This window comes from Heterodontus francisci, chromosome 22 (assembly GCF_036365525.1).
Source record: "Heterodontus francisci isolate sHetFra1 chromosome 22, sHetFra1.hap1, whole genome shotgun sequence".
Classification (NCBI taxonomy): domain Eukaryota; kingdom Metazoa; phylum Chordata; class Chondrichthyes; order Heterodontiformes; family Heterodontidae; genus Heterodontus; species Heterodontus francisci.
Window position 1 is genome coordinate 49,048,336 of NC_090392.1, and position 13,487 is coordinate 49,061,822.

The 13,487-nt window shown below is 44.7% G+C and overlaps 1 protein-coding gene across 1 annotated transcript in view; it reads left to right on the forward strand.

Moving 5' to 3' along the window:
- The first annotated feature begins 3,473 nt into the window (after positions 1-3,473).
- The window catches only part of LOC137381560 (V-set and immunoglobulin domain-containing protein 10-like 2), a 33,567-nt gene continuing 23,553 nt past the window's right edge, over positions 3,474-13,487 (forward strand). Inside the window, exons 1-4 of the mRNA XM_068054254.1 lie at positions 3,474-3,642; positions 5,907-6,260; positions 8,503-8,781; positions 12,814-13,089. Of these exons, the coding sequence (XP_067910355.1) occupies positions 3,474-3,642; positions 5,907-6,260; positions 8,503-8,781; positions 12,814-13,089 (1,078 nt within the window). The remainder of the gene's footprint in view (positions 3,643-5,906; positions 6,261-8,502; positions 8,782-12,813; positions 13,090-13,487) is intronic.

Below are 13,487 nucleotides of genomic sequence, written 5' to 3' on the forward strand. Positions count from 1 at the left end.
ATGAGGAGAAACTGTTTCTCTCAGAGGCTCGTCAGTCTTTGGAATTCTCTTCCTCAAAACGCGGTGGAAGGAGAGTCTTTGAATATTTTTAAGGCAGAGATAGATAGATTCTTGATAAGCAAGGGGGTGGAAGGTTATCGGGGGTAGATGGAAATGTGGAGTAATCAGTTCAGCCATGAACTTATTGAATGGCGGAGCAAGCTTGAAGGGACGAGTGGCCTACTCCTGCTCCTAATTCGTATGTTCGTATGATTAGATTCCAGCCTGTAATACTCCCAGGTATCTCTGACTTTAACTCTGAACTCCTCCCTATTATCTCCATCTATTTCGTATTTCCCATTTACTATCAGGTTTTTATGTACCCTAATTTTTATGTAATTAAACCTCACAGCTAGGCTCGAGAAAGAAGACAGAAGGTACATATCGACAGGAAGAGTCCTGGTGAACTAGGCAGGAACATCTTGGTCAAGGTCACTCCGAAACAACCTGCAATGATCTCAGATTGACCTCCTGAGGGCATACTAGCTGGAGGGTTCAGGAGACGGAAATGGCAACCTGGAGGCAGGAAGCCGTGACCTGGAGCTGTTCCCTTCACACACCTGGAGGATAAGATCACACCTACATTTATAGCAACCTGGGCCCTGCCGGTTGCTGCCTTCAACATTAACAACAACATCAAAAGCTAATGACTAAGTGAGTAAACACAACAAATCTGGAGTGGAGTCCCATTAGGTGGTTGTTGTTTCCCTCAAGTTAGCACTTTCTGGCAACTCCTACAACCCAATAGGCCTCAGACGTATAGGCTTTCTTCTTTCCTCTGGACACCAGTCTACGAGGCCGAAAGGGGGTGCAGATGCTAGGCAAGTCTACACCTCCTAAAACCATGCCTAGACTATGCAGCAAACAAAGAAAGGTAACATTTTGACTTGGAAGCTAGATTGTTTGCTGCCTGTCCACCATCTTTAGCAGATGGAAGGATGCCAACATTTTGTCATATATAAACAACTCGAACCTCTTGATTCAATTCCAGCCTGTAACTCAATCCTGGATATCCATTATTCTATATAGTAAAGTACCTGAACTCCAGATTTCGATTCCATCTTGTAACACGTCTTGATATTGAGTATGTATAAATCACACTCCTGAATGTCTAATGTTGTATTCATAAATCACTCAATGTCAACTAGATTCAAGCCTGTACCCCATTCTCATAATATAACAAATACTGTGAGATGCTTTATGGGGTCTTTTCCCAGTATTTCCTCCATCGTTCTCCCATCAGTTTGGATTCTTTTCAACTTTTATGAAAGCAAGTGGGCCAAGTGAGGAAGGATAGAGGTGAGACAAAATGATCTCGCTGAGACCCCTGTAAATAAATGAGGCTGACTAACATCGCCAGGATTCTCTGTGTTAAAGGTTGACTCCTTCTGAAATTGGACAAATGCCCCAAGTTAGATACTGATATATTTTTTGTTTAAATTGAGTGAAGTACTCAGAGAAATGATTGGGACTGAGGGGAAATGTTTATCTTTGCATAATAGATAGCCCACGAAACACGTTAGGAAACAGTTACTGGTTTATGAAAGAAGAGGCAATAAATAATTCAGAGTCAATCTGAGAACGCTTCAGGTGCTTCATGTTCCTTAAGTCGTGCTTGTGTGAGTCAGTCCAGGTATTTCACTGTGATTACACCAATCCTCCCAGGACAGAATGCACCAAGCTTGGAAATACGCATGAAAGGAGTGAGATAGGTTCCCCAGGACTGATCACTTTGACAGCCCGCTAGCTGAAAGGGGTGTTCACATCCTGTGGACCCTGCAGCAACATGATCCTGAAATGGGTGATGGATTGACGTGGAATTTTCAAATCCAGTTTAAGTTTCTCTGGATCCTTGCTCCACTGACCCTAGGTAAGATCTGGGAGTATGCCCTGTCTGTTCCTCAAATTTGTGAAAAAGTATTTTTAAAGGTATAGAGTTATAAGATGAAATATAATTTAAAGAACAAATCCCTTCTAATTGGACTGTTTCCTTTCAGTGCAAATAATGAAGTGTGTAAATGCTGTTCAGTGCTGTTGCAGGAGAATTTCTGCATTGTATTTGTGTTTGTGTTTGGAAATGTTTAGCAATAAAACAATTGTCTTAAAATACAGGAAAACAATGTGGTGCTTTGGGTTAAACTTTCACCTCTGGCAACTTTCACTTGGGTTGGAGTCTAGCCCAGGGTTGAGTATCCCTTCTGTTGGCTGTGAGGATTATGTGTGAAAAAGAGTTTGGGGCAACAGGCTTTCAGGGGATAAGAGATGTCCACCAGAATAGTCAATGGAACCAACTCTGGAGTGGCTGAACTTTTCTACTTTGAGCACTGCCAAGCTTTTAAGTACCTTATCTTTACTTTTATTTTATCCAATTTCTCCACTACCTCCTCCTTTACTGTGACATGGTCAGAATCCTGTTCTTTAGTGACGACAGATGCAAAACATTCATTTAGTATCTCAACCATGCCATCTGTCTCTACAAGAAGATCTTTCTTTCTTTGTCCCTACTTGGCTTTTTTACCAGCCTACCTTTGATTCCAGTCCACCTGGGCCAGATCCCTTTTCAACTCACTGAAATTAGCCATCCTCCTGTTGAATATTTTCACATTTGATTTGTCCTTGTCCTTTTCCATAACTACTCTAAACTTAATGATATTGTGATCACTGTTTCCCAAATGCACCCCCAATGAAACATGATCCACTTGCCTCACTTCCTTCCCCAGACCCAAATCCAGCAATGCGTCCTTCCTTGCTGTGCTGGAAACATACAACTGAAGAAGGTTCTCTTGGGCACATTTCAAAAATAAAAGGAATTCTCCCCCTCTTTTCCCTCTAAATTGTTCTTTTCCAGTCTATAGTTTCTGCATCTTTCTGCATTTTGCCTCTATCTCCTTTCCACTATTTGGTTGCCTATAGTATATACCCAGCACATGGCAATGGGAGTAATCCAGAGATTACTACCTCTTGAGGTTCTGCTCCTTGAGTTCTTCCCTAACTTCTGAAACTCTGAAGCGGGACCTCAACACTTTTCTTTCCCTTGCCATTGGTTCCCCATGGACCACAACTTTGGCTGTTCCCTTTCCCCCTCCAAATGTTCTGCACTCTCTCAGTGATGTCCTTTACCCTGGCACCAGGGAGACAACACACCAGGCAGGACTCATGTCAGTGGGTGCAGAAGTTCCTGACTATTGAATCCCCTATGACAACTGCAGTTCTACATTTCACTGTGCATTCCCCACCCCCCCTGCAACCATGCAGTCATTTCCCCCATGCTGCTGTTAATGGGCTCGAGTCTGCATTTTCCTGAGGTGTTGTCACTCTCAGTCAGCACTGAAAACAGGTTTGAGTGTGTCACAATCCCAGAGGATTCCTGCACTGCTTGCCTTTCCCTACTCTGCTCAGCTCTGTGTGGCTGTGAGGTGACCACCTCCTGGAACATGCACTCCAGGAAGTTCTCAGCCTGTTTTATGTCCTACAGTAACTCCAGCTACTTCTCAAGCTTAGAAACCCTGAGCTCAAATGCGAGCAGCTGGAGGCACTTCCTGCACATGTGGTTATCCAGGACACACCGCGTCCCTGAGTTTCCACATGGCACAGGAATTGCAGGCAAAAGGTCACAGGTGCCCTATCATTTTACTTAAAAGTTTATCTACTTAGCGCTGGTTTAATATCGCTTTAACACCTTTCATTAATTATTTATTCATTATTTATTATTTATGTATACCAGATTTTTGCTCAATGCAATTAGATCCTTTTAATGTTGGTATCTGCTACTGAGTTAATTTTAGTTTTATCCCCTTAGATTTAATTATTTACTCTAATTACTTACTCATATGTTTATTTATTTCCTGTTGCCATTTGGTTTAAATTACTCAGCACCATCTTCTCCCTCTGCCCCACATTCCCATTGTCACTCTGTTTAGCAACTCACTCTGAGGAACTAGAGATGAAAAGAACATGGGAACTAGGTGGGCACGTGATTAAGACGATACACTAACACGGATTGGTTGCACTGAATGGCCTACTTTCATGTTGTAATTTCTATGTAATTCTAGCAGGGATTGCGGCTGAAACCTCCCTGGCCGGTATGACTTAGTACCACACTGAGCAATACATTTACTCAATCAACCTCCAGAAGTCTCTGAGTCAAAAAGTCATAGATTCAAGCCCCAACCCTAGGACGTGAACACAATGTAGGTTGACACTCAAGTGTTGTACTAAGGGAGTGCTGCACTGTGGAGGTATAAGAAATCAAATCTGTTTAGCTGGATGTAAAAGATCCCATGACACTATTTAAAGAAGAGCAGTGAAATCACTTGACAACCCACCAATGTCACGCTCTCAATCAAACCCACCAAAAAATAGGTGACTTGATTATTTACCTTTTAACTGTTTATGGAACCTTGCTGGGTATGAATGGCTGCTGTATATTCACCTATACAATAGCATTCGTTGTATTTCAGTGATTCGCTACATGTGAGGCACTTTGAAATGCTTGTGAGAGATGTGATACAGTGCCATATCAAATACAAGTCTGCAGAATTCTTTTGTCATTTATGAGGGGGTGTGTATTAACTTTCCTCTCTCTACCAGGCACTTTATGTTGACTTTAACAACTTTAGTTCTTAATCACTGCTCCCAATTCCTCTCAGACAGCAGGTGTTGGTGATGGAGGATGGCTGCACCAGAGCCACTGGGAGTGGAGGAGGTGTGAGATGGTGCTGGGGTGGGGATCCTCTATTGGTACACAGCCAGTGGCTGGTTCACAGGCCTGGGGTCTACCACCTTTTCTCTGCCACATTCCTGGGCCTTTTCTTTGTTGGGTACGGTAGCTTAGTTATTATGTTACCTGAATAGTATTCCAGAGGCCTGGCTAATAATGAGAAAGACGTGAACTCAAATTCACCATGGCAGCTGGGGAATTTAAATTCAGTTAATTTTTAAATCTGAAATAAAAAGCTAGTGTCTGGAATGGTGACCATGAATTATCTTAAAACCCTATCTGGTTCACTAATGTCCTTCAGGGAAGGAAACCTACTGTTCATACCCAGCCTGCCATAAAAGCGACTCCAGACCCACAGCAATGTGGTCAATTCTTAACTGCCTTCTGAAATGGCCACTCAGTTGTATTCAAGAAGGTCACCACATCCTTCTCGAGGGCAATTAGGGATGGACAATGCCCACATCCCATGAATAAATCAACAAAAATTCCATGCTTTTCTCCCCCTCTACTATTCTGCTGTAACCATTTATATGCCCTCTGCACCCATTTTTTATTACTATACTGATCCCTTTACTATAATAAAAGCAAAATACTGCAGATGCTGGAAATTTGAAATAAAAACAAGAAATGCTGGAACCACTCAGCAGGTCTGGCAGCATCTGTGGAGAGAGAAGCAGAGTTAAAGTTTCGGGTCAGTGACCCTTTTTCGGAACTAGCAAATATTAGAAATGCCAACGGTTATAAGCAAGTGAGGCGGGGGTGGGGCAAGAGATAACAAAGGAGAAGGTGTAGATTGGACAAGGCCACATAGCTGACCAAGAGGTCATGGAGCAAAGGCAAACAATATGTTAATGATCCCTTTACTATCTCCTTTTGCCTTTCACCATCATCCCTTTTGTTGTTAATCTCTCCTATCTTTCACCCTATCATTAGACCTTCCCTTTTGTTCTTTTCCTGCCCCCTTTTCCCTCGATTGTAGTTGTATACATTATGTTACATCTCTAACATCTTTTCATTTTGATGAAAGGTCACCGACCTGAAATATTAACTCTGTTTCTCTCTCCACTGATGCTGCCTGACCTGCTGAGCGTTTCCCAGGATTTTCTGATTTAATTTGTGTATTTAACTTAGTCTCTTTCCTATTCAGGGTTGGTTATCCTGGATCCAGAGGAGGTCACGTACATCGAAACCCAGGTGAAAGGGGTCATAGGTCGATCTGTGGTGCTGGAATGCGGCCAGTCTGTGCCCACTATTTACATCTGGGGTTTCACTAGACCTAGCTTCAGTGACATTCGTGCGGTGCTGTACAATTATGGGATGGGCGCCAAACTGCAAAAAATGGCCTCCATGTTCGGTGACGTGAAGGTCCTTTCCGACACCGCGTCCCTGATTATAGACAACCTGCAGCTTGCAGCCGAGGGGCGCTTCACGTGTCAAAGCTTGTATGACACCAATGATGGGGCGAAACTTGTGTACGTCTTCGTGGATTTACACGTCATGGGTAAGTTTGAGATTTTGATTTTTCAGCAGGCAGAAAGGAAAATTCAGTCAATTCTGTCCCCCACCTTCACCCACCCCATTTTGTGCTGCTGCCAAAGTTGAATTTTACCTTCCACACCACCACCCCCCCCACCCCCGAGGATGTGTTTGACAGGAATATTATGCAATATGAAACACAATGGGGCCTAACTTCATCAGCGTTCAAAACTGGAAGTGATCTGTATGGTGAGCAGTCAAGACGCACCAGAGCAGAATGGCCCGAAATTGGTCCTTGGGCCTGGTGAAATCAGGCTGCCCTAAAGCAACTCGCAGGCCAGGGCCTGGAAAATGTCGTCCAGCTCAGATGCTGGTTGAGGACCACAGATGAGTTCAGGGATTGAGGAAGGGATAAGATCGGGAATGGACGGGGGTAGGGGGGAGCAGCGCCCACAGTTTTAATGTGGAGGAGAACACCAGAAGATTCAGGCTCCACATCAAGGAGTTTAAAAAAATGCTTACCTGCAGGCTTCTTCATCGCTCTCTTGTGGTCCCTGGATAGGCCTCTGCAGAGCCTGAATAAGTAGTTGAAGCTTCCATTGCCATTAGTTTTAACTATTCTTAATCAATTTTGCTAATAGATCCAGAAATGGCTGCAGGTGCCTCATTGCAGTATTGAAATAAAACTAGGATTCATTTCAGGCAGTTTCCATGGCCTCCCAAGAAAAGGGCCTTGCCGAATTTAGCATAGGCCCTCCCATTGCTGAATTTGTCATTGTTGTATCTCACTTATGTCCATAAAATGGGCTGTTGAGTTTAGGCCCCGAGGTATCATTCTGCTAAATTGTAGAATCATAGGATCACAGAATGGTTACAGCACAGAAGGAGGCCATTCAGCCTCCTTGCTGACTCTCTGCTGGAGCAACTATGTTCGTCCTACTCTTTTCCCATAGCCCAGCAATTTCGTTTCTCTTCAGGTGCTTATCCAATTGCTGTTTGAAAGCCACAGTTGAATCTGCCTCACCACACTCCAAGGCAGTGCATTGCAGATCCTAACCACACGCTGCATAAAAGCATTTTTCCTCATGTCACTATTGCTTCTTTTGTCAATCACCTTAAATCAGTGTTCTCTTGTTCTCAGCCGTTCTGTCAATGGGAACGGTTTTTCTCTATCTACTCTGTCCAGACCCCTCATGATTTTGAACACATTTATCAAATCTCCTCCCAACCTCCTCTTTTCTAAGGTGAACAGCCCCAGTTTCTCCAATCTATCCTTGTAACTGAATTACCTCATCCCTGGAACCATTCTTATAAATCTTTTATGTACTCTCTCTAAAGCCTTCACGTTCTAAAGTGTGGTGCCCAGAATTGAACACAATACTCCAGTTGAAGCAGAACTAGTGTTTTATAAAGGTTTACCATAACTTCCTTGCTTTTGTACTCTATGCCTGTATTTGTAAAGCTCAAGATCCCATTTGACTTTTTAACCACTTTCTCAACCCACCCTGCCACATTCAGTGATTTGTATACGTACAGCCCAGGTTTCTCTGTTCCTGCACCCCCTTTAGAATTGTACCCTTTAGATTATATTACCTCTCCTCATTCTTCCTACCAAAATGTATCACTTACCACTTCTCTGCATTAAATTTCACCTGCTATGTGTCCGCCCATTCCATCAGCAGATGCTGGAAATCTAAAATAAAAACAGAAAATGCTGGAAATACTCAGCAGGTCTGGCAGAATCTGTGGAGAGAGAAACAGGTCATTGACCTTTCATCAGAACTGGAAAAAGTTGAAGATGCGACAGGTTTCAAGTAAATACAGAGGCAGGGAGAGGGGGAGGTGAGCAAAGGACGAAAGGGATGGCTTGTGATAGGGTGGAAGGCAGGAGAGATTAAATGAAAAAAGGGATGATGGTGCAAGGCCAAAGCAGATGGTAATGGGACAGAGAAACAAAAAATGTGTCTAGAGAGCTGTAAATGTTAACAGTAGAATCATTACTGGCACCTGCTATCCGGAGAAAATGGGATCATAGGTTGCGATCTGAAATAGTTAAACTTAATGTTGAGTCCGGAAGGCTGTAAAATGTCTAACCAAAAGCTGAGGCACTGTTCCTTGAGCTTATATTAAGCTTCATGGGAACATTGTAGGTGGAACAGTATACAATGCTTATAATCAGGAGGTGGAAGTTGTCTTTCAACTGAACTCCTCGAGGTGAAAGCGGTCAGCTTACTTATGGAAATAACCATGTTCCTTTTACTTTACAGTTCCAGTTACCAAACCGTCCATTCAGATGAGCATCTCGGCTCCTGTTGAAGGGTCTGCAATTTCAATATTGTGTTCTGTGGAGAATGGAACTGGACCCCTGGAGTACACCTGGAACAGACAGGCAAGTCTATCCAGAAGTGCCGTCAATGTCTCTGAGACCACGGACAGCCTGCTGAACCTGACCTCAGTGACCAGGAACCACACGGGCTGGTACACCTGCACTGCCAAGAACGAGGTGAATGAAGCGACCAGCGACCGGGTTTGGCTCGATGTCATCTGTGAGTCCCTTTAGCTACTCGGACTGAAGGCTTTATGAAATTTACAGTCAAGAGCTCATCTAATGAAATCTGGCTCTGTGCCCAGCTAATTACTTAGTTGCACTGTATTCTGGAAACTGAAATGACTCCAGGTCCTGGGAAATTCTCCCTGCCCTGACATGGAGTGTAAATGATTCCCACTGAGATCCCTAAAGGTCTGCACTGGTCAGCTGGCCCTTGTTGGCTTGTTGCTAGCTTTTATTGCTCTTGGTTGGGATGTAACTCTAGATTTTGGTTCAGCATGTAGCACTTTGACCTCTGAGTCAGAAGTGCATGGGTTCACTTCACACTGAAGGAACTTGTGCACAAAATCTAGGCTGACACTCCATTGCAATACTGAGGGAGTGCTGCTGTGTCAGAGTTGCCATCCTTTGGATTTTCCATCCTTTGGATGAGATGTTAAACCGAGGCTCTGTCTGCTCTTTCGATGGATGTAAAAGCTCCCATGGCAATATTTTGAACAAGATAAGGGGAGTTATCCCTGGTGTCCTGGCCAATATTTCCATTTTAGCAAACATCATTGCAAGAAGGTTATTTGGTTATTATCTCATTGCTGTTTGTGGGAGCTTACTGTGTGCAAATAGGCTGCACTAATTCCTGCATTGCAGCAGTGACTATACTTCAAAGAGTACTCCATTGGCTGTAAAATGCTTTGGGACATCCCGAGATCATGAAGGGAAATATGTAAGCAACAGATTGACATAGTCATACTCAACGAATCATACCTTGCAGACAATGCCCCAGACACCACCGTCACCATCCCTGGGTATGTCCTGTCCCACCGACAGGACAGACCCACCAGAGGTGATGGCACAGTGGATACAGTTGGGAGGGAGTTGCCCTGGGAGTCCTTAACATTGACTCTGGACCCCATGAAGTCTCATGGCATCAGGTCAAACATGGGCAAGGAAACCTCCTGCTGATTAACACCTATCGACCCCCCTTGGTTGATGAATCAGTGCTTCTCCGTGTTGAACACCAATTGGAAGAAGCACTGAGGGTGGCAAGGGCACAGAATGTACTCAGAGTGGGGGACTTCAATGTCCATCACCAAGAGTGGCTCGGTAGCACCACTACTGACCGAGCTGGCCGAGTCCTAAAGAAAATAGCTGCTAGGCTGGTCTGCGGCAGGTGGTGAGGGAACCAACAAGAGGGAAAAACCAACTTAACCTCGTCCTCATCAATCTACCTTCTGCAAATGCATCTGTCTATGACAGTATTGGTAGGAGTGACCACCGCACAGGCCTTCTGGAAATGAATTCCCATCTTCACACTGAGGATACCCACCATCATGTTGTGTGGCACTACCACTGTGCTAAATGGGATAGATTTTGAACAAATCTAGCAACTGAAAACTGGCCATCCATGAGGCAATGTGGGCCATTAGCAGCAGCAAAATTGTATTCAACCACAATCTGTAACCTCATGGCTCAACATATCCCTCACTCTACCATTACCATCAAGCCAGGAGACCAACCCTGGTTCAATGAAGTGTGCAGGAGGACATGCCAGGAGCAGCAACAGGCATACCTAAAAATGAGGTGTCAGCCTGGTGAAGCTATAACCCAGGACTACTTGCATGTCAAACAGCAGAAGCGGCATGGAATAGACAGGGCTAAGCAATCCCACAACCAACGGATCAGATCTAAGCTCTGCAGTCCTGCTACATTCAGTCGTGAATGGTTCTGGACAATTAAACAACTGACAGGAGGAGGGGCCTCCACAAACATCCCCATCCTTAATGATGGGGGAGCTGAGCACATCAGTACAAAAGACAAGGCTGAAGCATTTGCATCTATCTTCAGCCAGAAGTGCTGAGTGGATGATCCATCTCGGCCTCCTCCTGAGGTTCCCAGCACCACAGATGCCAGTCTTCAGCCAATCCGATTCACTCCACGTGATATCAAGAAATGGCTGAAGGCACTGGAGACTGCAAAAGCTATTGGCCCTGACAACATTCCAGCAATAGGGTGGCACAGTGGCGTAGTGGTTAGCACTGCAGCCTCACAGCTCCAGTGAACTGGATTCGGTTCTGGGTACCGCCTGAGTGGAGTTTGCAAGTTCTCCCTGTGACTGTGTGGGTTTCTGCCGGGTTCTCTGGTTTCCTCCCACAGCCAAAAACTTGCAGGTTGGTAGGTAAATTGGCCATTGTAAATTGGTAGGTAGTAGGTGGGGATGTGGTAGGGAATATGGGATTAATGTAGGATTAGTAAAAATGGGTGGTTGATGGTTGGCACAGACTCGGTGGGCCGAAGGGCCTGTTTCAGTGCTGTATCTCTCTATGACTCTAATAGTACTGAAGAAATGCTGGAAATACTCAGCAAGTCTGGCAGCATCTGAGGAGACAGAAGCAGAGTTAATGTTTCAGGTCAGTGACCCTTCTTCAGAACTCAAGTACTGAAGACTTGTGCTCCAGAACTAGCCAAGCTGTTCCAGTACAGCTACAACACTGGTATCTAATGTGGAATGTTGCCCTGGTATGTCCTGTGCACAAAAAGCAGGAGAAATTCAACCTGGCCAATTACCGCCCCATCAGTCTACTCCCAATCATCAGAAAAGTGATGGAAGGAATCGTCATCAGTGCTATCAAGTGGCACTTGCTCAGCAATAACGTGCTCAGTTTGGGTTCAGCCAGGGCCACTCAGCTCCTGACCTCATTACAGCCCTGGTCCAAACATGGAGAAAAGAGCTGAACTCTAGCCATGAGGTGAGAGTGACTGCCCTTGACATCAAGGAGCCCAGGCAAAACTGGAGTCAATGGGAATCGGGAAAACTCTCTACTGGTTGGAGACATACCTAGCACAAAGGAAGATGGTTGTGGTTGTTGGAGGTCAATCATCTCAGTCCCAGGACATTGCTGCAGGAGTTCCTCAGGGTAGTGCCCTAGGCTCAACCATCTTCAGCTGCTTCATCAATAAACTTTGCTCCATCAGAAGGGGATGTTCACTGATGATTGCTCAATGTTCAACACCATTCACAACTCCTCAGATACTGAAGCAGCCCATGTCCCTATGCAACAAGACCTGGACAACATCTAGGCTTGGGCTCATAAATGCCAGGCAATGACCATCTCCAACAAGAGAGAATCTAACCATCTCCCCTTGATGTTCAATGGCATTACCATCGCTAAATCCCCCACTATCAACATCCTGGGGGCTACCATTGACTAGAAGCTGAACTGGACCAGCCACGTAAGTGCTGTGGCTACAACAGCAGGTCAGAGGCTGGGAATCCTGTGGCAGGTAACTCACCTCCTGACTCCCCAATGCCTGTCCACCATCTACAAGGCACAAGTCAGGAGTGTGATGGAATACTCTCTACTTGCCTGGATGAGTGCAGCTCCAACAACACTCAAGCAGCTCAACACCATCCAGGACAAAGCAGCCCGCTTGATTGGCACCCCATCCACCACCTTCAACGTTCATTCCCTCCACCACCGATACACAGTGGCAGCAGTGTGTACCATCTTGGTGCAGCTCACCAAGGCTCCTTCGACAGCACCTTCCAACCCCGCAGCCTAGAAGGATAAGGGCAGCAGATGCATGGGAACACCACCATCTGCAAGTTTCCCTCCAAGCTACACACCATCCTGACTTGGAACTATAATCACCCCTCCTTCACTGTCGCTGGGTCAAAATCCCGGAACTCCCTTCCTACACCCCCAAGGACTGCAGCGATTCAAGAAGGCAGCTCACCACCACCTTCTCAAGGGCAATTTGGGATGGGCAATAAATGTCATAGTCAGCGACACCCACATCCCCCGAATGAATTAAAAAAAAAATGTAAAAGCAAGTTTTTTTGACACTATTGGGAAAATTCTACAACCCATGCTCCCATTGGCAAGGGTCAGTGCCAAGAGAATAATTGCTGCAATCAGCCTTGTTTTCATTACCCAGTATTAGTCAGTGATGTTGCATGCAAAAATACAATTGTGGTATTCAGCAAGATGTAAGCTCTAAAGTGAAGTTGGCTCACCTTGTTTTTTTTTTCAAGATGGTCCTGATCAGCCAGCCATCAATGTTACTCCTTACGCTCTCAACTCCGTGGGTTATTCAGCCATTGAGCAGGAGACAGTCTCCATGACCTGTTCAGCTTCTTCCAATCCACCCAGCCAGTACATCTGGTTCCACAATAATTCACAAATCTATGCGGGACAGCAGTTTGTCATTGAGCGAATTGCCCGAAGTCAAACAGGAACCTACATGTGCCTTGCGCACAACACAGTTCTCAACGCCAGGACTAAGAGCAGCATCGTACTCACTGTCTACTGTGAGTACAATTTAATCTCATTATTTTTGCTACAATAAACTTTTCTTATCCTGAACTGTTTTTCTGCCTTTGATTTTGCCATAAATTCCAATATTTCTTGACAAACTTGCAGATTTTTTAAGCCAATAAGGTGAGATTAATAAACATTTGCTGTGTAAACTGCTGTCAATATATTAGAGCAATGTTCTACACTAATTCATAACGAAACTAGAAAATTATAGGGGCAGTTTGCACAATTGGGATAATCTTCTTTGCATTGCAAGTACAATTCAGGGCAATGGCTTCTGCAGTGCTTTGCTGAAAAATTGTGATGTTTTCATTTTATTCTCAGCCAATTGTTTAGCAACCAAACTCTATTAAAGGACCATTCTCTGGCATGGAGTAATGCAATACCATGC